The sequence below is a fragment of the Dipodomys merriami genome, unplaced genomic scaffold (assembly GCF_024711535.1).
Source record: "Dipodomys merriami isolate MVZ:Mamm:240054 unplaced genomic scaffold, mDipMer1.0.p SCAF_8, whole genome shotgun sequence".
NCBI classification, from domain to species: domain Eukaryota; kingdom Metazoa; phylum Chordata; class Mammalia; order Rodentia; family Heteromyidae; genus Dipodomys; species Dipodomys merriami.
Window position 1 is genome coordinate 12,181,020 of NW_027206401.1, and position 26,508 is coordinate 12,207,527.

The 26,508-nt window shown below is 42.0% G+C and overlaps 1 protein-coding gene and 1 long non-coding RNA gene across 4 annotated transcripts in view; one reads left to right on the forward strand and one right to left on the reverse strand.

The window, feature by feature from the left end:
• Positions 1-26,508, forward strand: part of LOC138819385 (uncharacterized) — a 199,422-nt gene that overhangs the window by 156,269 nt on the left and 16,645 nt on the right. The gene's annotated exons all lie outside the window — the stretch shown is intronic.
• Positions 18,580-26,508, reverse strand: part of Ust (uronyl 2-sulfotransferase) — a 264,792-nt gene continuing 256,863 nt past the window's right edge. The window contains exon 8 of the mRNA XM_070010871.1: positions 18,580-20,486. Coding sequence (XP_069866972.1) covers positions 20,203-20,486 — 284 coding nt within the window. The 3' untranslated portion in view covers positions 18,580-20,202. The remainder of the gene's footprint in view (positions 20,487-26,508) is intronic.

Genomic DNA, 26,508 nt, shown 5'->3' on the forward strand with positions numbered 1-26,508 from the left:
ATGTCCTGTCACTGAATAAGCATTAGGGAAAGCAAGGAGGAAAAGAAGACTGTGGGAAATATTAGGGTGGCTGGGAGAGCCAGAGATGAAGACCAACCCTTCATCCATAACCCCTGATCATGTCACACTGAAGGCATCAAAGACAGATGACACAGTCAAACAGCACATAGGTAAGTACACAGATCAGACATCCTAAGATCTCACCCAGACTTCCACTGTAACATGCTTAGTCCTGACCATCTCAGTGAATGGTTCTTCTTTGGCAACAGTGATGCTGGTGTAGAGACCTCTTTATTTCCCATGTCTCCCTCTACCCACTGTAGCAGAGGGAAGGATAAGAGAAGTAATGTCCTCCAGGAGTCCTTGGCCCGGTCATGTTCTTATGCTGAAATGATTGCCAAATGTGCTATGGATACTTCCCTTTCCTTAAGGGGTAGAAAGCCTGCCTTAAGCATGGAGGAAACCCACACACCTACACCAGCTGGCTGATATTCCCCCAACACTGGAAACCCTATCTCTACTAAGGCACCAGCTAGTCTGATTTCAAGTTTTATAGTTACACATCCATGGACAGCTGGCGTCCACCACTACACCAGGCCTGTCTCTGGAGCAATATGAATCCTTTATTGGTCCATGCTGCATTTCCAATCATGTGGGCACTGACCCTTGCTCCAAGCTGGTGAAATGCATTTTCAGAACAAATTCTTCTTTTTTGCTCTCTTTTATTAAACCCCAAATAATTTCCATGGAAGTGTGATCTCATCCTAAGTCATAGTGGCTTTCCCGTGTGACCTCCTGGTCTTTATCTGTTGACTGTGCAATGTTTGGGTTTATTGGACTTCTTTGACTCCAACTCATCCCAGTAATGGGGAGGTACTCAACCTGGTATTTGTAGAGTTTATGTTCAATTGCCTTTCAGATCACCTAGCAACCAGCTTTGATAGGTAAAGTCCAACTAAATACTTAGGTTCTTGCTGGACAAGAACTATTTATTATAGTACTTAAAATTAAAATAAAAATGATATCTTTTACATTTATATCCACAATTCTTAGCCATGGAGTAACTGAGTTAGCTGTTATTCAAATGGGAGAAAGACATAGTTTCTGGTTAAATTTTACAGCTGAGAATTAGGCATCCTGGGTTCTAGGCAGTGCTAGGGTTTGTTTTAGATTGTTTGAGTTGGGGGCCATCACAATTCTATCCTGGGATGTTGATCACTTCCCAGAATCACTTGCGAGGTACATGAAAAGGCTGAGCAAGCTGGCCTTAACAGAATTAGATGGAAGAAATAGTGTTTCAACAACTGTATGTTGCTACCCGGTTCTCAAGCATATCTAGGTAGCCATTCATCAGGTGCTCAGTGACCTTCAGTAGTGTTTCCCTTCCCCTTAGGGGGCGGGGCTTGCTGAGTGCACAGGTAGTGACTTGCCACATTACCAGTGTAATTGCTCGGGCTTGTTCGTTGCATAACATGGAAATTTGCTGTGTGTTCTTTAGCTTTTGTAGAAGCTCTGCTATGTAGTTGTTGATTTGATGTTTCATTTACCATGTCTACATTCCACCTATCACTTTCTTCTAGACATAAATCCTAGGTCTGACCCTCCCAGCCCTCTTTGGTTGTAGTAGGAGTTGAACTCAGGTCCTTGAGCATGTTGGAGAAGTGCCCGGACTGTTGAACCATGCTCCGACCTCTTTTTTGCTTGAGTTGCTTTTCAAATAAGGTCTTGCTGGTCTGGTGAGGAGCATCTTATTCCTGCTTCCCACTTCACCTGCTTTCTTGTTGATTGAGATGGAGTCTCACTAACTTTTTGCCTAAGCTGGCCTTGAACCCTGATCCTCTTGGTTTTAGCCTCTTGAGTAGCTAAGCACCCAGCTAAACCAGTGATACTTTTAATAAAGAAGTCTCAAAAATTCTAGATGATTTACAGTCCTGCCAACTTTACTTAACCTTTTCTTTGGCAATCTGGTACAGGTTGTCACCTCAGTGTCTAAAAATTCTGTATTTATCTCTACTAAGAACTCTGTGATGAGGAGGCTACAATGCTTGATAAGAAATGAACTCCTTATCTTGCCCGTGTAATTGTAACTCCTCGGTACAGTATTTTCACAATAAAAAAAAAAAAGAACTCTGTGGAGGCCCCCAAAACTTACCAAACTCTAATACTATTGAAAGAGAACTTTTAACCCATGCATGTAGGGATCTGTGACACTTCAGAATCTTAAAAATAGCAATAACAACAACAACTTTATAGCTCTTTTCTTTCCCTGTCATCCTTTCTTATTTAATGAAATCGCTCTGTCCTACGGTCAATGTCGCTTGCAGGTTCCACAGTGCTGTAGAGTGCAGATAGTCTTTCCTTCTCTGACCTCCACTTTGCCTCCCCAGGCTCCAACATACCTTCTTTGAAGTGAAATGGCCAAGGTTTCACATGGCTTTTTTTTTTTATACCTTCCACTCTCCTTCATGTGCACTTAAGTCCAAGGCTATGGCCTTTGGCCTTCGTAGAGGCCCTTCAACTGACAGTGATACAGAGCTGTGGGCTGGGGGTGGGGGTGGGCATCTCACTCAAGCAGACAGATCCCAGGCTGCACCTGCTGATTGACCCAGTGGGGAGGGCTGGCCAAGAGAAGAGGAGCAGACATACCCAGGAAGAGAGCCAAAAGCCAGGAGCAGCAGCAAGGTGAATGGAAAGGTGAACTCCAGCATGTCAGGGGCAAAGGAGACCAGGCACCTTTCCCTGCTGCCTACACCAGGGTATGAGACCTTCGATGCAATTTCTCGCGACGCTGGGGGCCACCACTATGCACATTGTCTGGGTGGCTTGGCTCTGGCTTCCTTCTTTGAGCAAATCCAGGCCAGGGCCACTAAGTTAAATTGTGCTGTGTGTTTTTCTCCCCTGGCTTTGTAATTTTACCAAAACTGGTAAAGAAAGAATATATCTCTGCTCATCTAGATTTTTCTTGTTCTAAAAAGGAGCCCAGCATGAGCTCCCAACCCCTCCAACCCACACTGAGTTCTTTCTGTAATCCCCAGAGAGTCAAGGTCTAAATCATGAAATTCAGATATTCATTCTCCTTGCCATGGAGGGGGCTTGGGCTGGGAAATCCCACAGAACCTGTAGGCCCCAGAGCAGGGCCCTCATCAGCCCTGTTCCCTGCCAGCTTGGTTGGGTTGTGTAGTCTCGGTTTCCTCATTATCATCTTTAGAAATGCAGGCTGAAAAAATCTAAGTCAGCTTTCCTGTGACGTCAAGTTCATCATGTATTGCTTTCTCCTTGTCACTTGCTTCGAGTCACGTGAGCAGAAATTGTGTCTTTACTTACTCCTCCTCTTCTCAAGATACCGGTAGCTTGTCCATTCTTTATTTATCAGGCATTCATTGAACTTTTGCTATTTGCCAACAGCGACACTGGATGCTGTGTAACACGTAGCCTGGTGTCCATGTTGTTGGTCCATAGATAACCCAGGGATTCTGCGATTTCTGAGTCTCCAGGAGGCTTTGCTGAAACATACAGCCTTGGGCTGCTCCTCCAGAGTGTCTGATTCAGGGGTCTGCAGGCTCTACATTTGCATTTCTGACAAGTTGCCAGTGCTGTGGGGGTGGGCACACACTTGGAGAGCCACTGGTTTACTCACATGACAGTTGGTGACAGCACTCTTCTCTGCAGGTGCTGTTCTCTTAACATCTGGCATCCAAGCCATCCTTGGGGAAGGATCTACTTTTGTTTGGGGGAAAAAAAATCCTTGAAGAAGCTGATTGGATAGGGTGAGGGCTTGGCTGTCAGCCAGCAGCAAGATACCAGGAAGATGCTTCTCAGGAGGTAGTGGGAGGAATGAACTGGGTTGAAGAGGAGGAGGGAGATGAATGGAAAGGGTAAGAAGGCAAGGGGCAGAAAGAGGACCAGGAAAGATGAGGCGTCAACCATCCTTCTGAAGACTGCTCGCTGGTGTGCTATAGAGCCAGTCTCCCTCTCTGCTTCTCTCCTACCCTCCCCAAAGGATCAATCCAGAGCAAGAGGAATGAAGGGAAGGAAAGGCCGTGGAAAGGAGGCTGAGGCTCTTCAGAAAACATCAGGGTCCTAAGAAGGGACTGGAGGGCCCACTGACTACAGAACTGAGTCTACAGTGGTATGGGATCCTGGCTTTCCAGTGGTGGAGACCCTCTGGGGCCTCCAGGAACACCAAGGCTGAGAGCTAAGTTCTCAGTGACATATTGAAGACCTGGGTAAGCACTTGCTTTATTTAGTGTGTTTTATTTTAAACTTCAGGCCTCTAATGAGAGCATAAAGCTGTAATTCCACTAAATCAGAATTCTACAATATAAGTACTATAAACAATGAAGATTTCTTTGATCTTTCCCCAAATCTAGTCAGAGTGAAAGGATGAGAATTACACTTCTAATTCTATTGGGAAACTAAGGCATAAGTAGATGAACAAGAAAGCCACAGTTCAGAGACTAGGTCTTGAGAAGTGAAAGCCCATCCAGACAGCTTTTTTCAAAAGGATCTTGGAAAAGACCAGGTGTTTAAAGGGTGTTTCAAATAAGGTTCAAGTCTAATTGTGAGCAATTTGACATTTGGAATGCTATTTCAGCATATCCCAGAGAGGAGGTTAAATTGTCTTGCCCCTAACTATATTTTTGATTCTGCAGTGCAGAGCCTTTTTCCTTTAAGATCTGCAAGTCATTGCCTGCAGGAGAGAGGCAAGCAGGAGTGTGATCAAACCTGACTCTCTTTGCATTTTACAGCCACGTGTTACACTCTGATATAAATCTTGTAACTGAAAAAAACATCGATATAAAAGGAGAGCCAGTTGTGGCCGAGTCTTCTATTTTTTTGGCAACACGCACTCCATCTGCCTTTCTTGTCGACAAACAAATCAATTTCATCCTAAATCAAAATAATGGCTTTTCTAGCAGCTTCAGGGGCTCCTAGCACTGGTGCAAACGAATTTGGGGGTGGGTGGGACCCAGAGAGACCCTCTCTGTTAACCTATCTTTTCTAGTATCTTCAGTGGTAGAGGGGAGGCTAAGATCCCACCCCAGGCCTGAGGGGAGCTAGGGAACAAAAGGAGGGGAATGGGAGTGGCAGAGCCCTGTCTACTACCCCACACACGCAGGAGAGCCAGAGGACACTTCCAAGCACAGAGCAGCTCCTGTTTATTAAGCCCCGATGGACCTGGCTCCTTTTCTTTTCACGCCTTGTTCCACAGCTGTGAGAGCTCAGTCTCAGAGACATGAAGGAACCTGCCCTGGTTTAGTTAGTAGGTGGTGGAGATGGTATTAGAACCTGAGTTTCCACAAAGCTCATATTCTTCTTTACTGAGCCATTTACTGGCTCCTTCAAGCCTACCTAGGAAAAAGTTAAAGTGAGTGGACTTTGTACACAACTATAAATTTATCTTTATAATTTGAAAATTATTTTCCTAATGTTTGTTGTATTTTTTTTAACTGTTAAACTATCCATTCTTTTCTCCTAATCATGGTGATGAGAGTTGGTAGTCTTCCTTTCCCCTCCTCTTCTCTCCTCCCCTCCCCTTCCTCTTCCTCTACTCCCTTCATACTTCTGTTTGGCCAAAGATGGGAAAAGTAAACAATTCATTCTGCTTTGGTTGCCTATTTTCCATTAAGATTTTTTCCTCTTGAGTCAATACATCCCAGAGTTTGGGATCTCTGCCTTCTACAAAGTAACTCATTGTGATTTAAGGACAGGTCTGGAATCCAGGACCACATCCATATCCATGTGTAGCATACTGATCATTTGATTTAGAATTCAGTATCCACAGCCCTATGCCAGTGGCTCTCATAGGTAATCCTAGCTACTCAGGAGGCTGAGATCTGAGGATTGAGGTTCAAAGCCAGCCAAGGCAAGAACATCTATGAGACTCCTCTCCAAATTAATCACCCAAAAGCTGGAAGTGGAGGCATGATTCAAGTGGTAGAGTATTAGTCTTGAGCAAATAAGCTCAGGAACAGTGTCCAGTCCTAAGTTCAGGCCCCAGACTGGCATCAAACAAACAGCAATAACCAAAAGAATTCACTATCCAGCTTCTCAAAGTGTCTCTTCTCTAAGCTGAAGACTCTTAGTCTTTTAAATTCCCTTTCCCTGCCTGGTTGTGCTGTGTATGTGGGTTCTAGATTCTTGACTCTGTCAGTTGATAGAGTCAAGAAAGCACCTTTGTCTTGTTTCACCTAAAGTGATTGTCTTTGCCTGGCAAAGCCCACACATTTGCTCTAGTTTAAGTGTTCTCCGGACTTTCACAAAGAGCCCAGCACTGTTCTGGAAGTATTGCAGCTCCCTTATCCCAACTGAAGAATGTGGACAAAAGATGCCTCCCTCACTGACCCCAGGTCATTGTGGTGGCCATCTTTGCAACCCCTCAGTTCCTGGGATCACTGTCACCTATCACCCTGGGCTCAAGACAGCCATGAGCCCTGCACTGCCCCAAAGCCATCGCCCCAACCCCAGCTTTGTGTCTGTACCATCCCCGCTGCAGGGCCTCCACAATGTCCCTCAGCGTGAGTCCTCTCATTTCCTTTATGGGTGCAGTAAATCATTCTGCACACCACGGAACAGGGGAAAGTGTGATTTATGAAACCTCCCCGCTAGGTTCTTCCCAAGGAAGATTCCCACAGAGAACCATTTCCCCTTGTCATAAGTTTTTGTTTTCAGATTTTTTTTAAGATGTTGAAATAAAATGCCCTCAGTGTTACTCGCAAGCTGACCAGTGGAATTCCAGTTCTCACAGTGATGGTTGCCCAAGGCAGGGGGGTGGGGGGCAGTGACCCTCATTTTGTTTTCATCTCTCAGGTTTCCTTTGACCTCCTTGTCCGCTGCATGCTCCCCACCTCCCTTAGCTCAGTGAAAAAAGGAATAGTTTATGTTAATTCCCTTGGCGGCCATTGGCTTCCCTTTTTACTCAGAGTGCTGGTGAGTGGCAGACACAGTGGTGAACAAGACGACCTGGGAGCTGTCCTTGCAGGGGGTTAAGACAAGAGTCAAATGGGCCTTTGTAGTACATAGTAGCTGGTGAGGCACTAGCAAGGAACATCTAGAAGGTCCTTGCTTAGCTGAAGGCTGAATCCTGGACATGGGACTTTGGAGCCAGGCAGTTAGTCAAATACTAGCACACGTGTCCTCTGGAATTGCCTGGTTTGCGGGTTGTAACTTTTACGTTTGTCATCTTTAATTGGTCATCTGACTATAGTAGAAAACCTTGTAGAGATGTACAGGAAGGGAAATAATTGTCAGAGTGTATTGATGAAGGTGCATTGAACTCATTCACACATGCATAAGTTGGATTGAAACCCCTTTGTGCAACTATTTAGGAATAATAAAATAATTAAAAGAAAAAGAATTGCCAGAGCAGAACCAGGAGTTCTGTATGGGTTCTTGCCAAGGTTTTAATAAAGTCCAACAGGACAAATTACAAATGGTGCAATGTATGTATGTTTCATGTTGTGTGCTCTTACAGGTGTGTGTGTGTGGTCCCCTGGGATGGACGTGATGGATCCTTTCACCAATTAAATTATGAAAAGCCATATAAACAACTTTTACTGTGTTATATTTCTCAACTAATACTTTCTGAAATGAACTGATGGTTAAAAACCTAAATTAAAAAATAACTTTAAAAACAGATCCTTTTTTTCTGGACTTGCTTGAAATGTATCCTGAAAATTATAAGAATGATTTAAATAAATGAATTAGTTGATTTCTTAAGCTCATCCTAACCCATTGATCATTTACCATACCATTCTGTTTTATTTCCTCCTTGCATTTATCATTGTCATCTAGCTTGCTTATTTATTTATTCATTTAGTACCATTTACTCCTAGAACCTTAGCTTCTTAAGATCAGAGATGATAGGCTGTCGGTCTCTAGTGTTATTTAGATTATAGGAATCTTCTTCACTTTCTGATTGGTTTAGAGAAAGAGGCCTGACCCTAGCTAAGCCAATCAATGTCTTCTCAAGATTTCTGTGAACTATAACTATCAAAGAGCCAGTTTCTCTTTGGAACAGGAGTTGTGAAAATGAGTGTTTGGAGCATTTGGTGGGAAGTGCATTTTCTGCTGCTCTATGAGAGAGGGGAGGGCAGGAGAAGGGGAGAGGGAGGGAGGGGAGAGGGAAGGGAGGGAGGGAGTGGGGAGGAGAGAGAGCAAGCAAGTGGGAGAGGAGGGAGAGGGAGAGGGAGAGAGAGGGGGGGAGGGAGAGGGAGAGAGAGAGAAATGAAGATCCCTGGCTCCAAAGCTATACCCTCATTCTTTTTGTATTTTGTTTCTTCAGCATCTTCTTCTGATTTTATAGATACCCTTCTGCTTTTGCTTTTCCAAACAAATTTCCTTTTTGTCTGAACTAGTTAGAGTTGGATTTCTGGCACTTGGACCCAGTAAGTTTACAATTAACAGAAAGTATATTGTAAGAATATAATATAATAAGTTGTGAAGTACATGAAATCACTTGTATTTCTTGAGACAAAAAAAGGCTGACTTTGAGTGGCCTGGTCCTGTACAAGACAAAGAGAGCATATAAAATCAGAGAAATGTTTGGATTATTGGTTCAAGATCTTTAGATCATTCTATTCGCTAAGGAGATAGAACTCTATTCCTGGTTCCAAAAGACAATAATAGGATTGTTCAAACTTAGGTTATGACCATAAAAAATTACAAGTCTCTTTCCTCATTTATGGATGTGATGTTCAAGATAACAAATTTACAAGGATATGAAAGATACATATATTTTCTAATGAAATGAGCTATAAAACCATCCCTACATTTATTGGGCAACTTGAAGATACATGAGTTCTGTTACAAGCTCATCAAGTTGATGAGATATTCTACAGGAATAATTGTATGTGTGATTTTGTACTCTTCATAGCCAAATCCATTTAAACAAATTCTTTAGTTGCAAAGAAATTAGTGAGAAATACTGTGATGTGGCTTAATTATTCTAGGAGTATTTGACATCTAAAGTTGCAGGATGACCTCCTTAATTACAATATAATTTACTTAAGTGGAAAGTTCCAACTGAAACTAGACATTTGAAAATTCAACCCTATGCAGATTCATACTGAAAGTGTGGGAATTTATCTGCATTATTACTACGAGAATGGTTGGCCAAGAAACCATGGTAAGCAAAGCCACTTCCATCCTGGAGGGCTGGTTAGGGTAGCACAAGGGGCAGTGTGTTGAGGTTTATATTCAGACTGGCTATCAGATAATGAGATGAGCTTAAATGTTTCTTTGAAACAACATACTCTAGTCTAACTTCTAATTCAAGTTAAATTTATGATCACATTTCTTGGAAGTTGAGAGCTATTGTTAACCATTTAGTTAATTAATTAGTGCTCGTACTGTGGCTTGAACTCAGGGCTTTGACACTGTGAGTTTTTTGCTTAAGATTGGCACTTGAGCCACAGCACGAGTTCTGGCTTTTTGGTGATTAATTGAAGATTAATTGGAGATTAATCACCAAAACCAGCCCTGCCTGGGCTGGTTCAAACCACCGTCCTCAAATCTCAGCCTCTTGAGTAGGTAGTATTATAGACCTGAGTCACTGATGTCTGGCTGTCACTTTGAGGTTCAAAGTGGCCAAATGTACCTGCTATCTTTAATTTAGATGTCTGGATCTAATGCTATGGGTCTGTAATCAGAATTTTCAGAAGCACTTTCAAGCTTGTTACAATCTCTATGTTTTGATATAAATTCTCAAATTCCTTTTCAGAACTGTACTGATGTTTCTCATTGGCAAGGTGAGAATATTTCACCAGTCTTTATCCAGGCATTAACCCTTAAATACCTTTGCCCAAAGTGTCAATAGGCCTGTCCCATTGCTTCAATCTGAGTTTCTTGCACTCTTAATGAGTAGAAACTTTTTTTCTTGTTTCCTAGCTGTTTTTTTTTTTACTTAGTGAAGTTATACTATCTGATATGTTCTTTGCATATATTACTTTTTATTGACTTATGTGAATCCTTTACAGATTAGTAACATTAATCTTTTATCTTCCATATGGAACACAAATAGTTCTTATTTGTTGTTCAGTGTCTGTTGTTTTTTGAACCTCAGAATCTCTACTGTTTTTTGTGTATGCATGATCATTTTCTTTGTGCTTATGTTTAAAGTCCTTCCTTACTCTCAAATCAAATTCATTTACGTTGTGTTCACTTGTGTCGTATAAATAAATGCCATAAATTTATTAGAGCACAGATATATATTTTAAGGTGATAAAAATAATTTGAGTTTTGAATTATATTTTAATATATGCTATTTTTAAAAAGCAAGAGAAGAGCCAGGTGCCAGTGGCTCATGCCTGTAATCCTAGTTACTCAGGAGGCTGAGATCTGAGGATCACAGTTCAAAGCCAGCCAGGGCAGGAAAATCCGTGAGACTCTTATCTCCAATAAACCACTCAGAAAACTGGGAATGGTGCTGTGGCTCAAGTGGTAGAGTGCTAGCCTTGAGCTGAAATGCTGAGGGACAGAGTTCAAGCCCTATGACCAACCAAAAAAAAAAAAAGCAAGAGAAGAAGGTCTGAAGAATAAGAAATATCTATATTCCCTGAGTGCCAAGAGTGTTTGCTGGATGTAAGGCTCTGTGTGGAGCAAGAGGCACACATGACTTACCTCTGCCCGGTGGTTCTTCTGGGTTTCAAGGTAATATTCGGACCAGGCAAGAAAACAGCTAGAGGCCCTGGTTTGCCAACAGCCCCAATACAAATCACAGTGAAACCTCAGGTCTTTCATATCTCACCTGACCATCTACAGGATGAAGTTCCGGGAAAGGCATGCAATGCAAGTCTTTGGGGGAAGGGAGGTGAGTGGGGTAGAGGCTGACTTCTGTCAGTTCGGGCTTTCTTCTTCCCACTTGCCACCTGCCTCCAAGTCTTGGTCACTGATTTGCAAGAAGAGGGAGAAGGGACAACCCTTATTTATGCTCAACAAAGCCCATGTCTTAATCTAGCTACATTTTTCTCTTAACTGCCTCTGAAACTGAGATTTGTGTTAAAGTGATAGGTAGAATGGAGTAAAGATCACACCAGGTAAAAATATAGGTTTTAGTATAGGAGGATCTTTTCATATTCGATTGGTGCTTGGAATTTTAGCCTCCAGAAAATGTTCCAGGAGACTCTTCCTTTCCTTCGTTCCTTCCCTCCCTCCCTCTCTTCCTTGGGATTGAACACAGGGCCTGTCCATGCTAGCTTATTATGTTTAATAGAACTCTGTGGCCAAATGTTCAAATGTTGCCCTCCTATCTATTCATTGGGGAACTTGAAAGTTATGTGTAAAAATAAAAATTCAATAAATGGAGAAAAATGAAAACAATTGCCTATTCATTAGCTATGGAAGAATAATTGAGCAGATTGACTTTAAATAAAGGGCACTACTTTAGAAATAATAGTAACATGTTTTTGTCTCATGTGAAGAATCTTAAACTGTGTAAATGTCTATATCTTTAATATGTCAATGTGGGACTGTTTTGGACAGAACTGGTGGAAAGGGGGAAAGGGGTGGAGGTGGATGTCATTGAGGTATATAGGTATGTATGAACACAGTATAGTAGAAGCCACTAAAAACTGTAAAGAGTGGAAGGGGAGATGGGAGATAAGAAAAGAGTACTATAAGGGATGAACTTCCATACATGCATGTATAGAAATACTTCAATGAATCCTCTTTGGATAATTAATGCATGTCACAAATAGTATAAAATAGTGACAAAATAAAATCAGGTCACTCTGCATGGGTAAGATGAAAATGGACCAGCTGACTGCGTGTACATGATGCTTTAAAGTTCTTAACCATGAGTTCCTCCTGGATTACACTGCTCTAAAGCGATGAAGGATGTTAGCTTTGGGAAGATTTTGGAATTCTGGAGTAAATTGTTGTGAGCACGGCTCCCCCTAGTGTACTGAACAACACCAGCCCCAGAGCACAGTGGCTGAGCGTTCTTATCCCCTGGCCAACTCATTGGAACCTTTGAGATCTCCGGTCTGTCACCACCTTCCTTCCTGTGGCTTAACCAACCCCAGGTCAGGGAAGAAAGGAGACAGATGGCCTTATTCCCCAGGATTTGAGCACTGGTGGTCATGGGAGAAATGAATAGATGTGAAGTGCTCAAATAATAATAAAAAGTATTTAAAAATCTTAATTATAAAATTTCTTTTTCCCAAGATAGAAGCATGCAGTAAGGGAGGTAGGGAGTTCCTAGATGGAACCACAGCAGAAGGAAAGATCTCTACCTATGGGAGCATCTGACACTGAAGCACTGTTCCCCAATGCTTCATCTCTAGAACATTACTTCTACATGCTATCAATGCTCCGTTGTATCAGAGTTCTGGGTTAAGTAATTGTGAAATATTTGAGATCTGGCAAAGATAAAGTGTCTTTTAGACTGAGTCCTCAGGATGCTCAGAATATACCACCATATGACAGTAAATATACCACACAAACAATGCCAGCAGTTCCCAAATTATTTAACACAGATTTCTTTATGCATAGTTCACACACTTGGTTCGCTAATTATCCTTTGGGAATATGCACTGGAGTCCAATTTTGGCACTTTCCAGTCAAACTCAGAGAACAAAAAGAAAATGAGCTACAAGAAGAAGAGAAATAGGTGATTTGATTAAACAGAGGGACTTTGAAGTATGTGATCAGTATCATCACTGTGGGAAGTCGGCGTATGAAAAATTAACACAGCAGCCTGTGATATTCTTGAGAGGAGGTCAAAGTGGTGAACCACGCTGAAGGTATTGCCAGCTGACAAAATCACTACAGCACTATCCTTACATTTCAGTCACAGCGTTAATTCCTAGAATGAGAGACAAGATTTTAAAAGGACAGCATTCATCCCACCAGATTATCCACTTTTATCCAAACCTTTCCAGAACTTATCACATGGATGTTTGGTCTCATTATTATTAATAATAACAATAACATTATTATTATTATTGCACAGAGTTCATTGTATGTCTGTCCTGGGCCTTGAACTCAGGGCCTGGTTGCTGTCCCCGAGCTTTTTTGTTCAAGGTTACTGCTCTACCATTTGAGCCACAGCACTACTTCTGGCTTCTTTTTGATAGTTAATTGGAGATAAGCGTCTCACTGAAATTGTGAAAGATCAAAGGAAGGGGTGACACTGTTGAAAAAGAAAAAAAGTTATTACCTGACTTATGGAACTGTATATCAGCTTTATAATAACAGTTTTAAAAACTACAGGGAAAAAAAAACAAGAGTTTCACAAGACTTCTGCCCTTGCTGGCTTCATGCTGTGATCCTCTGTGTGAACCACCAGCACCAGCTTACACAAGGTTTGTTTGTTTGTTAGAAGTTAGAGAAGTCTGTATCTAGACCAAGTTGTAAACTAGTGATGAATCCTGTAACTCACAATGGAACAAACTTCTTCCAGAAAAAGTTTGCAAAAAGGACAAAAGCATGGTACACAGAACCGTACACAGCCCAGAAGTGGGAATCTACTCCGTTCCTCAGAGCGAGACTTTTCTGTATCTCATGTGCCTGTCTCTTTGAGCTCAGTTCACATTTCACAAGTGTTGATTTCTGATGGACTTGTGGGGCAACTTGTAGATGCAATGGATGGGGCATCAGTAGACCCAGAATTATGTGTAATCTATGCTCCCCAGCTAGGGCTACAACAGGCAGGATTCGGTGGATAGAACAGATCCCTCATTGGTACTCATGGTGAAAGGTGGGAACGGTCCATCCCAGAGCAGCTCTTCGATTTCAGTGGTACTCTAGTGTGTCCTAGCTGCATTGACTCCAGGCATGGGAAGTCAAGAGATTTAATCCAACACTGGGTGCAACACCAGCTGGGATTTGAACTCAGGACTATTCCCTGGACTACAGCCCTTACTAGTTAGTTGTTCTGAATCTTGGTTTGAGCCTTCTCTTCAACCAGCCAGCATGCCGAGTTTGGCAGGACCATGCTCTGGGCCGTCTCTTCTCATGACTGGAATAAAAGGCGTGTTACAGGTCAAGTCTGAATGTTCTGGCAGCCCAGCCAAGGGCAGATGGCTCCACGCCTGCTCGAAGTATACAGTGTCTGGTGAAAGCCAGATTGAAGATAGCTAAACTCACCCGCCAAGATTCCAAGAGGAAAAACTGAGATCACATTTTTCCTCTGCATGGTGATTTTTCTTTTCTCTACCCCTCCCCCAACCTTTTTTTTTTTTTAAAGGGAATCCCCGTGTTTATACATTGAACTCCAAAGTGCACAGTGGACAGTTCACAGTCCTGTGACCCATGAACATCTGTGGGGCTGGGTGTTCCTTGGGAATTGGTGGAGATGGAAGGGTGAGCCAAGCCTGCCCTAGGCAGAAAGGAATTCTCCAGTGAGGGAAAGAGTCGGTGAGCCTGGGAGGGATCAGGGCCGGTTCATCTCCAGTTCCAGGAGCATGTCTGCACTGGACTTCCACTAGTTTTATGAGCTGGATTTTCACTGTTAATTTTTGAGGTGAGTTCAGTGGTAACTTCATAGGCAGCAGGGCTGGAATCTTCATTTTTGCCTTTACGAGAAGTAAGTCTACAATCTGAGATGGGCAAATAGGCATCAAATATATTCACTAGGAATCAGAACCTCTCTGTATCCTTTAAGTACTGAGAGAATTCCAGAAGAAAATGTTTATTGTGTCTGTCCTAGAGGATTTAAGTGATTGAGAATCAATAGGGCCTCCCCTCAAGAAAGAAGGTGGTAGCCAACTGGGCCCTGGTGGTCAAGCCTGTAATCTTCACTCAGGAGAATGTAAGGATCAAGGTTGAAAGCCAGTCTAGAAGGAAAAATTCAAGAGATTCTTATATCCAATTAACCAGCAGGTAGAGGTGTGTGATAGATCCTGGAGAAGAAGCTGAGGGACAGTGACCAGGCCTTGAGTTCAAGCCCCACAAAAAGAAAATAAGAAAGAATGGAAGGCAGAAAAAGAGAAAGAAGAAAGAAAAAAGAGAAGGGAAGAAAAGTAAAAGGAAGAAAGAAGAAAAAGAAAAAAGAAAGGAAGAAAGAAGAAAGAACAAAAAGAAATTAGGTGACCATAGCTTGTCTCCCAGAAGAGCTCACAAAACCTCAATTTGGTCCTGGGTGTGGCTGGCTATGCCATGCCTTTTCCAACTCATGTTCTAGATCAGTCAGTAGATAAACTGTGGCTGTGTCATTGTTTTAAAATTCTAGTTCATTAGATGCTCAGAAGTTCCATGAAAAACATTGGCTTATGATGTATTATTTGTCTTTCCTCTCAATCTTGGCTTTCTGTCTGTCCACTGAAGCAATGGCCAGGACCACTACATTCAACTTCCCTGCAGCTCTGGAGTCAGATTGGGGGCTCAGTTCCTTTGCTGGAACTTTTCTGCTGCAATCTGGGCATGATGAGATGAATTGTGTCCCTTCAAAGCTCACTTGCTGGGGCTGGGAAGGTGGCTCAGTGGTAGAGTGCTTGCCTTGCAAGCATGAGGCCCTGGGTTCGATTCCTCAGCACCACATAAACAGAAAAAGGCAGAAGTGGTGCTGTGGCTCAAGTGGTAGAGCGCTAGCCTTGAGCTGAAGAGCTGAGGGACAGTGCCTAGGCCTAGAGTTCAGGCCCCACGACTGGCAAAAAAAAAAAAAAAAAAAAAAGGACAAAAACACAAAACAAAAAAAACCCCCACCTCACTTGCTGAAATCATAATGAGCAATGTAGAATGTGATCTTTGGAAAAAAGGGTCTTTACAAAGATTAAAAGGAGGTCTCTAGGGTAGGTCTGATACTCTTATGATTGAGGTTCTGAGAAGAGGAAACTTGGACACACACGTGTGATTTCACAGAGAAGTCCATGTGAAGACCCAAATAGAAGACAGGCATCAGCCAGCCAAGGAGGGAGGGCTCAGGAGAAATCAGTGTATGGGCACATATTTTAACCTCAGACTTCAGCCTCCATCCAGAGCTGTGAGGAAAGAATTCCTGTTGTGGGAGCCTGTGGTTCTTGGTTATAGATCCAAGTAGACTACAGCACTGGGCCTTATGAGAACACCTTTTCTGCACTATGAAGGAAGTTCATTGTGACTTCGTTTTTGTCTGTCACAGGGCTGGAACTCAGAGGTTGGGTGCTATCCCTGAGCTTTTTCTTTCGCTCAAGGCTAGCACTCTATCACTTTGAACCATAGCCCCACCTCTGATTTTCGGTGGTTATTCAGAGATGAGAGCCTCACCGTATGTTCCTGCCCTAGGCTGGCTTTGAACCATGGTCCTCAGCCTCCTGAGGAACTAGGATTACAGGCATGAGCCACCAGCAACTGGCTTCAATGTGATTTTTTTTTCTTTTTAAACAGAACTTTAATACTGATATTAGCCTAGAATAGGCTAAGTATTTTGTTTTTCATAGATTTCTTTGCTATCAGATACAAAGTAAATGGTTTTAGTAAATTAAGTCCTTTATTTTCTTGAAAGGAATTTCACATTTGACCCATAGAATGATTATCATAATGGCTATGGATTATCATTCCAGAACACCTCTTGAAGAAATACTGCTGTTATCTACAACATTCACTTAAAGGCAAATAGCTCACTGCATAAAATTGTGGGTAGTGACACATCTATTAAAAAAACACAACTTGAAGCCAACTGAGCAACATCAGATGGGGCTTAACTCAGCTTTTTTTTTTTTTTTTTTTTTTGGTCTTGGGGCTTGAACTCTGGGCCTGGGCACTGTCCCTGTGCTCTTCAGGTCAAGGCCAGCACTCTACTGGTTGAGCCACAGTGCCACTTCCGGTTTTCTAGTGGTTTATTGGAGATGAGAGGCTCATGGATTTTCCTGCCTGGGCTGGCTTTGAACCGTGATCCTTAGATCTCAGCCTCCTGAGTAGCTAGCACCGGCGCCGGGCAGCCTTTTTTTTTTTTTTTTTTAATACTTTTGCTTTAAATATCATTCAACCACTTGACTGGGCTATAGAAGAGGCACTAGTGACTATCTACAGCGATTAGATTATTCTTCAAAATAAATCATGTTATTGCCAAAAGAGCGTTTTCTTTCACTTAATACCAAGATTTTAATTCTTCTATTTTACAAAATGTCACAAGTGGCAGGAACATGGTCTCTAACATTCAGAAATAATGGAGATTGTCTTTCTCTCCTTCCTTTTGCTTGCAGGGCAAGCACTTCTAGGTCAAGACCACCCACTTGCACCAGCTTTTGAGGCTGTGTGTTTGTGAAGTAGAATAGTTTATATACTGAGAGATGTAGAGTACTATTCCTTTCTTACACTATTGTAGATAATCAATGAAGCATCTGACACCAGCCCAACCAGTGGAAATACCAATAAAACCAGTTGTTTATTATTTTATATTTTTAATGTATTATAGTTTATAAACTTGATGAACAAATAATTAGCTCTTTTTTCCAGTAAGTTTTTTTAGTGTCATGTAGTTTATAAGAATGAAAGTTGATAAATTTTCAAAACTCATCCTTCCAGAATCATCTTGAAGAGAAAAGCTTTTCAAATTAAGAAGGCTGTGAGGAACTCTCTACATATGATTAGTTTCAGCTATTAACAGAGTAGAAAAAAATGTCAACTTCTTTATATTTATTTATTTGTATGGGTAATGAATAAATTAAGGAACACTTCATCTCAAACACGGATTGCTTTTATTTTAGCTAAGCTAATGCTTCAGTTCCATATATATATTTTTGGATTTCCATCAATGTCAAACATCATTTTTTTTCATTCTTAAAAAAAAGATTTACAAGCACTTTTCTAGTACTCAAGAAAAGTCGGCTGAGGGTTCATAATAATTTTCCTTTTAAAAAACATCCATCAGACCAAAATAAAATCATTTTAATTAACTCCTTCCTGAGTAACTAAAACCTTGGAATGTGCTGAAAGGTTATAATAAATAAGGCAGTCAAAGATCAACTAGCTTAAAATGTATTTTTTAAATTAAACTATGTAAAATGTACAATATATTTCATGAAGTACCAACTATGTTGGGCTCACGGCCAAAGAATGTCATGGGTGCCCAAATGAGCTGAGGAAGTGCCTGGACTTTCAGGACCTCGTTGGGACAGAAGAACAGGAAAGTTCTGTAGGTGAACTGGTTGGCATCTGCTGCTGGGAACTGACAATGATCACTGCTGAAATAACCAACGCTGAGCCCACAGGAAGAAGTACCCCTGCAACCTTGCAGAAAGAGGATGAAATTCTTGAGGAACCAGGCGTCCTGCTGTTCGCACAGCAGAGGAAGAGTTAGCCAATACAACTTGATTTTCTGGTCCTGAGATTGAACAGTGTGTAAACGAATCAGCCATCGTTTATATGCAGTGCTGTAGAAATGACTCCCAAAGTAGCAGGCAGCCGTGCTTGGACTGGTTTGGAATATGATAGCTGTTTTCTAGGTTGCCTTTTAAAGTACACCTCTTGGAGCAGCCCTGCTGTCTTTGCATGGGACAAAGGATATTTTTTTTTCCTCTATGCATATTTGTCCTATTCCCTTCTCTGCCCTAAGACAGGCAGAAAGGAGGATTACAAGTAGCCCAGTGCTGGTCTATTTTGTGGTGGTCATTTACTGTAGAGGTTTATGGGTTGGAACCTCAATACACCCCATAATAAAGGAATTTCAGTGCCCACCTGGCAGGTTCCAAAGGACTTGCTCTGTATCTTGGCTGCTTTCCAGTTTTAGTGAAAGAAGCAAAAAAAATATTTTTTTAGAGACTTACTGGTTTCTGAAAAGTAGAAAATGTGTACCTTGAGTCAAGTCAGAGTCTTAATTACCAAATACTCCCAACTGGCTTTGCTGCGATTCTTTGAGGTCTGTCGGAGCAGACACATTTGTTGTACCCTTCCTGCTGCCCCCACCACACCCCAGCTTCTCAGCTAGCTAGACTTTATCCACACCCAGGTGAATGTGTGTGTTTAGGAGATTTTTTTTTAAAGGTGAAAACATTTCAGAATTTAAAGGGACATATTTCTAATGACTGAACCAGGGCATGGTTGATAGGGAGAAGCTGGTAGGAGTCAGAGAGTTGTCTGGGGTGATGGAATTGCTTACCATCTCCTCTCACCACACGAGAACTACCACCTAGTCACAAAGCTGGGCAAGCAGCATCTTATCCACAAGTCCCCGTGTTTCTGTCTCTGATACCCTTGGTAAGAGCTCTCAGGAGCAACAGGTTCCATAAGAAAGAGACTGAATTCTACTGCCGCTGCCAATGACTCAGGCCCCTTGTTACATGAAACATATACCTTGTAGGGGTGCAGAAGATGAAAGACATCAGGTGTTTGTTAAGACCAACTTGACCTTGGGCGGACGTGAGAGATTATGCACTATCTGTGTGCTCATGATTGACTGATTGCTACAGCAATCCATATCAGAGCTAAATTAGTTCCCAGGACTTCCACTTGAAGCAGTGTAGTGGACTGAGATGCTTCTGATACAAGGAATACAGATGAGGCCCTTTCTCCGCTGGCATGGGTCCCCTAGATTTGCTCAGTTCTGCCTACAGTCCTCCTAACATCAAATGAATTCTTTGCTCTACTACACTCTTTTGGAGTGCATCAGAATCTTGTTTAGAAGTGGGATCTCTCACTGGGTTTTCCCAAGCTCTTTGACCTTGAAAGATACTCCAGGCTCTGATTGGTTGGAAACGTGAGTGCCATAGACAGCTTGTCCTTTCACAGGTAAGTATTCTGCTCAGGGTGTCAGTGTTCCCCGAGAGGGACCAGAGGAAGAATTCTACCAGGTGGGTACCCAGGGCCCTCCTCCCATTGAGGTTCTGTCTTCTCTTAGATCCTTCTATAGGGGATTCCCTGGGCGCTGAAACAAAGGTGGATGTCTTCTACCATTGAGATTGCAAGTCATTTACAAGTCATTTTACAAATGATCAGCTATTGGGTTGTGAGATAGATTTCTTTCTCTTGTGTTATCAGATGGGGGTGCATGAGGGCCAGGAAAGACTATTTGAGAGGAACAGGTGCTTTGTGATGGACCCATCTACTGCATCTGGGAAAGCCTCAAGGAATCAAGAAGAAGGAAAACACACACAGAATACAATTAAACCAACAAAACCCGCAAAACCGGGCATCTCCCAATGACCCCCAACATGTGGGAATGTCTTGTTTTCTTTAATGCACAGAGCATTAATTTAAGTCCCTTCAGGATTTTTTTTTCTTCCCCAAAGAATTTTCTGGAAAAGGGAGATAAAACCATGGATGGAGGCAACAACAGGGCTGGCATCACCTCTTATAAATATCTTCTAGCCACTTTTCATCATCTTGTTCCTCGTCATCGATGGGCTCTTCAGTCTCCAGGGGCGTGGGGATGAAGAACTGTGGTCTTGGAGGGGTCCCTCTCGCGTGAGACTTCAGTCCAAACTTGCGCTTCAGCAGGTGGAACTGCTCTTTGACGTAGTGGTAGAACTCATACTCGTACCTCATTCTCTGGTAGAGAATCTGCACAGCCTCGGGAGAGGGGACAGTCTTCTTCACGGTCACAGTCATGTTTCCAAGTTTCCTATGCTCTGCAAAAGAACCAGGGTGTACATGAGCAATGCTGTGGCCTAAAATGAATGAAGGCGACCAGCTGCAGGCCTACTACCTCACACAGGTAGAAAGAAATGACATCCAAGCTCAAGAAGGTGTGGGGGGAGGGGGGAATGGGGGGAGGAGGAAGGATGCCCTGACATGTGTGGCAAAATTTCCCTTACTGTTAGCTGTCAACATCAAACACAAATAGCTAATTCCCTCTAGCAGACCATGAACCATGTGATTGGACCACGATTCAGTTGTGGTAGGTAACAACTTATGTCTAACTCTAAGGTGTGAACTCCAAGTTAAGCTATAAATCCTTCGGAACAGCAAAGCCTCTCTGTTTCTTCTTTTTCCTGACACAAGAATACAGGGCTTTGGTCTCCTGAAAGAGCTGGCTCACCCCTATATAGCAATCTTAGTACACACAAAAAAAGATACTATGGATATATAAAGTCTAATTTGAGACAGGATCTACAAGGACTGTTAGAATTTTAGAGTGTCATTTTTAACTGATTTTTAAAAAACTGGGTTATATGTAGTAAAGCCTATTTAATGTTATACTCATGCTTAAGAATAAAATGTTATACTATGTGGGGAATGAACTATACAATGTGGGATGGGGAGTGGTGTCAGAGGGGAAAAACTGGAAGAAAATGAGGGAGGAGGTGACACTGTTCAAAAAGAAGTATACTCATTACCTGACTTACGTAACTAATCCCTTGTATATCACATTTACAATAAAATTTAAAGAAGAAAAATAGAATGCTATTTATATACTTAATTTTTAATTTAAAAATCTTATATAATATGATTTTAACTAGTTTAAAGTGTATAATTATTTTTTTCAGTCATAGGGCTTGAACTGTCTCTGAGTTCCTTTTGCTCAAAGCTAGTGCTCTACTATGTTGAGCCACAGTGCCACTTCTGGTTTTCTAGTAATTAATTGGAGATAAGAGTCTCAAGGACTTCTCTGCGGAGGCTAGCTTTGAACCTTAATCCTCAGATCTCAGCCTCCTGAGTAGCTGGGATTACAGGCGTGAGCCTCTAGCCCCTGGCCTAAACTGTATAATTTAATGGCATTAATTACACCCATAGTATTGTACAACCATCAACCAATATTTCCCAAAACTTTTCATCAGTCTGAACAAAAACTCTGTACTCACCACACAATGCCTCCCAACCTCTCCTTGTTCCATCTACTCTCTATCTCTACGAATTTGCCTCTTAGAATCATACAATGTTTTGTCCTTTTGTGTCTGGCTTATTTCACTTGGCACAGTATTTTCACAGGTGGATCAGTATTTCATTCCTTTTTATAACTGAGTAACATTCATTGTATGGATATACTGCAGTTCCTCTATCCACTCATGCACTGGAAGACACCAGTTATTTTCATTCTTGGCTATCAGAATGGAGATTTGCATATAAGCATCTCTTTGAGACCATGTTTCCAAGGCTATGGGTGTACACATCTAGGAAGAGAATTTTCAGCTCTTAATATAGCTTTTCCTTTACTTACCTATTGGTTGCTTGCTCAATTCTACATTCCTATGAGTGTAGTGTGGAGGGTCCTATGTCTCCAAATCCTCCCACAATTGCTATTTTCCTTTTTCTTTGTCTTCTTTCTTCTTTTTTAATTTGTACTCATCCCAGTAAGAAATGTGAAGTGGTATCTTGTGGTTTTAGTTTTCATTTCTATAACGAGTAGTGATACCATGCTAATGTCTTTTTTTAATGATTAATGATTTTTTTCCATGTACTTCATGGCCATTTGTGTCTTCTGCATTTAAGTCCTCAGTTCCTTTTAGAATTGGGTTGTTTTTGCTGAATTGTAAGAGAGTTCTTTACATATTTTGGATATTCTACATACATATACATATATATGTATATGTATATGGCATATATGGCTTATGATATGGCATATATATATGACATAGGATTTGCAAAATACGTTCCCTGATTTAGGAGGGTGTTTGTTCACTGTGTTGATGGTGTTCTTTGGTATGCTAAAGTTCTTATTTTATTTTTTTTGGGGGGGGCGTCCGGTCGTTGGGCCTGAACTCTGGGGGGCCTGGGTGCTGTCCCTCAGCTCTTCAGCTCAAGGCTAGCGCTCTACCACTTGAGCCACAGCGCCACTTCCGGCTTTTTTCTTTTTTGCTTATGTGGTGCTGAGGAATTGAACCCAGGGCCTCAGGCATGCGAGGCAAGCGCTCTACCACTGAGCCACCTTCCCAGCCCTGGTATGCTAAAGTTCTTAATTTTAATGAAGACCAATTTATCTTTTTGTTGTTGCTTGTCCTTTTGGTGTTACACTTAATAAATGACTGCCTGGTCCAAGATCATAAACATTTTTTTTCCTATCTAGCCTTTTGCCATTCTTATTTTTAAAAGTTTATAACTAAACTGAGTAAGTATATGATTTACTACATACAATTCCAAATAATTGCTTCCCAACTTAAATTCACCAGAACACACATTTTCCAATTTTCAGGGTACCTGAATACTTTCTATTTCCAATTGTCATTCTAAAAAGGTATTAAGAAAACTTACTGAGTAGTGATGGTCCCATTGAAATAAGATTATGGCCCTTTTAAACTGACTCTTTTGAAAAGCACAATGAATTTGGATATACCAGTTTACCAGTTTTAGAATTTTGTTTAAAGAATTTGGCATAGACCCTTCTAAAATGGGCTCACAATGGAACAGTTTTTCATACCTACCTTCTCTGCAGGAATAAGCTCTAGCTAATCACTGGTAAGTCGTGTTCAGAGTCATAACATAGGTCTTCCTTTTGATTTTTATACTTATTTGCCAGTCTTGGGGCTTGAACTCAGGGCCAGGGCACTGTCCCTGAGTTTCTTTTGCTCACGGCTAGCACTCTACCACTTGAGCCACAGCACCATTTCCAGCTTTTTTTGTGTACGTGGTACTGAGGAATTGAACCCAGGACTTCATGCATGCTAGGCAAGCACTCTACCACTAAGCTACATTCCCAGCCCTTCCTTTTTAGTTTTAAAACAGTAACAACATCTCTTGGATGGCAGACCCAGCGTAAAAAGTTTTTTCTTTTTTTCTTTTTTTTTTTTTTTTTTTTGGTAGGTAGTGGGGGCTAAACTCTGGGCCTAGGCACTGTCCCTCAGCTCTTCAGCTCAAGCCACAGCACCACTTCGGCTTTTTTCTGCTTATGTGGTACTGAGGAATTGAACTTAGGGCCTCATGCATGCAAGGCAAACACTCTACCACTGAGCCAACAAACCATTGAGAGGCAGGAGAAAAAAAGAGTCTACTCATTTACCGTTTCCTCCAGGCCATTTCTCTCAGAATACTCTACATTGGATGCTGAGGTGGGAGGATCACTTAAACCTAGGAGGAAGCAGGCCTGGACAACATATCAAGACTTTGTCTCAAAGGAAAATCATTGGGTTGAGATTTGTTATCTCATAAATAATTCCTTTGATTTAAAAATTATAAAATTTCTTGGGTCAAACTGTCCCATTTTCAAATATTATTATTATTATTATTATTATTATTATTACAAAAACCTGCATGCCATTAAATAGTTGGGGGAACAAGGCCAAGAGAAAATTAGGGTATTAAAGAAAACAGAAAGCTGGGCACTGCTGGCTCAGGCCTGTAATAGTAGATCACAGGATCCAAGTTTAAAGTCAGTCTGGGCAGAAAATTTAATGTAAGACTTGTATCTCCAATTAACCTGACAAAAGTCAGAGGTAGAGGTATGGTTCAAGGGATAGAGCACTATTCTTGAGTGAAAAACCAAGCAAGAACATGAGGCCCTGAGTTCAAATCCAAGTACCAGCACACACACACACACACACACACTTACACACAATGCAACACAAGCAAACAATAAAGAGAAAAAAGAAAAAAAGGGGAGCTGGCTCAGTGGTAGAGTGCTTGCCTTGCATGCGTGAGGCCCTGGGTTCGATTCCTCAGCACCACATAAGCAAAAAGAAAAAAGCCGGCAGTGGCGCTGTGGCTCAAGTGGTAGAGCGCTAGCCTTGAGCTGAAGAGATGAAGGACAGCTTCCAGGCCCAGAGTTCAGGCCCCACGACCAGACCCCCCTCTTCCCCCAAAAAAGGGTTGAGGGTAATTGTTTCCTTATCTCCACAGAAAGATCCTCTTCTCAGAGTAGTGTTGTTCCTGGTCTCTTGCCCTTTCTCCTCTTTCAGCGAGGAAGGCCAAGTGTATTGTGGCCAGGGTTGTGCATTTGTGACTTTGGAAGAAGGTGCGAGGAAGTCCTTCCCCTCCCCAAGGCAAGTGCACCCTGTTCAGAGTTCACATCTTCACAAATATGGTGCTACCCTGGGCCATGCAAGCTCCATTCTCCCACAGAGCTTCAATTACAAAAGCTGACACTTAGCTTTCTGTCTGCCTGTGTCTGATGTCTCTTCCTTAATTAGTTTAGAATGTAAGCAGGGGTAAGTGGGCATTATTTATTAGCCCTTCAAACCCTAAAGACAAGTAATGCTAATACAACATGCTGTGAGGTCCCCATTACTTGTGTAGGAAGAAGGTCCATTGTTTGACTCTAAACTTTCTGCGCAGGGCTGGGAAGGTGGCTCAGTGGTAGAGCGCTTGCCTTGCATGCCTGAGGCCCTGGGTTCGATTCATCAGCACCACATAAGCAAAAAGAAAAAAGCCAGAAGTGGCACTGTGGCTCAAGTGGTAAAACACTAGCCTTGAACTGAAGAGCTGAGGGACAGCGCCCAGGCCCAGAGTACAAGCCCCACGACTGGACCCCCCCCCCCCAAAAAAAAAAATTGTGGATAAACTTTCTGTGCAGCCAACAAAGAATGGAACATACATCATTGCTCTTAAGAAAAGTGATTCACAACTATTCCTAGAAGTGGAATTACTGAGAAATGTTTCCTATCAATTTTCATAATAAAAGGCATTAATGGAATTAACATTTCATCATTTTAATAACATCCCTAGAGTAAGTCCAGTATATTAAGTCTGTTCTTAACAGCATAGACTCTGGGGGTTCTACTTAGATCCCACCAATATCGCCTTATTCTATCCATATTTTAAGGCCACGGAAGATACTTATATCTCTCATCCCGACCACAATGGTATGGCTAGTTGGAACAGATCAGAATAAACACTGAGAAGTCGAGTTCTGTGTTTGCTGGTAAAGTCTACAATCCAGACAGTCTTTAAGATAAAGGGAAAGGTTGTGAGAATTTTTAAATAATCCTACCAGAGTTTTTTTTAAGAATGACCACTGAAGAGCTGAAGCAGAGACTCAGATTCAACTCACAATGATAGTAAGCGCCTACTAGAGGTTTGGGTTATGCCATTATCATCATCCTCATCCTCATCCTCATTATTATTTTGGTGCCTGTCCAGGGCCTTGAACTCAGGGTCCAGGTGCTGTCCCTGAGCTTCTGCTCAAGTGGTAGATATAAGTCTCCTGGATCTGCCTGCCCAGGCTGGCTTTCAACTATGATCCTCAGATCTCAGGATTACAGGCGTGAGCCACCAGTGCCCAGCCATAGATATTACTTAATATCCTTTGAAGTGTCATGACCCTTATTTTGCAGATGGGGCTAGAGAAGCCCTGGGAGAAGAATGACCTACTCGAGGGTCACACGGCTGGTAAGTAAGAGTGACAAGGGGGATTTGAAGGTTGTCCCTCTTTGTGTGGGACTTTCTCCCTCACTGTAAACACTGAGCCATCACCAGTGAAGCTCCCACGAGCCTGCAGAAAGCGATCGCTGCCATCTGGAAAGACCAGGAAGCATTTACTTTGTGTAGTCAGGGGAGAGTTTTTAAAAACTCACCATTTTGAAGACATCTGGTTATGTGTGTGCATGGCTATCAGAGCTACGGAAAAGTCATTCCACGCTAAGTGTTCCACGATTTTGGAAAATGCCCGACTTTCCCTCCAAACAAAACAAAGCTACGAGAACTGTGGGCTCAGCCTCTCTCCAGACTGCTGTCATGGCCGCTCTAGATGAAGTTATTGGGTGTTTTTGTGGTATCTTCATT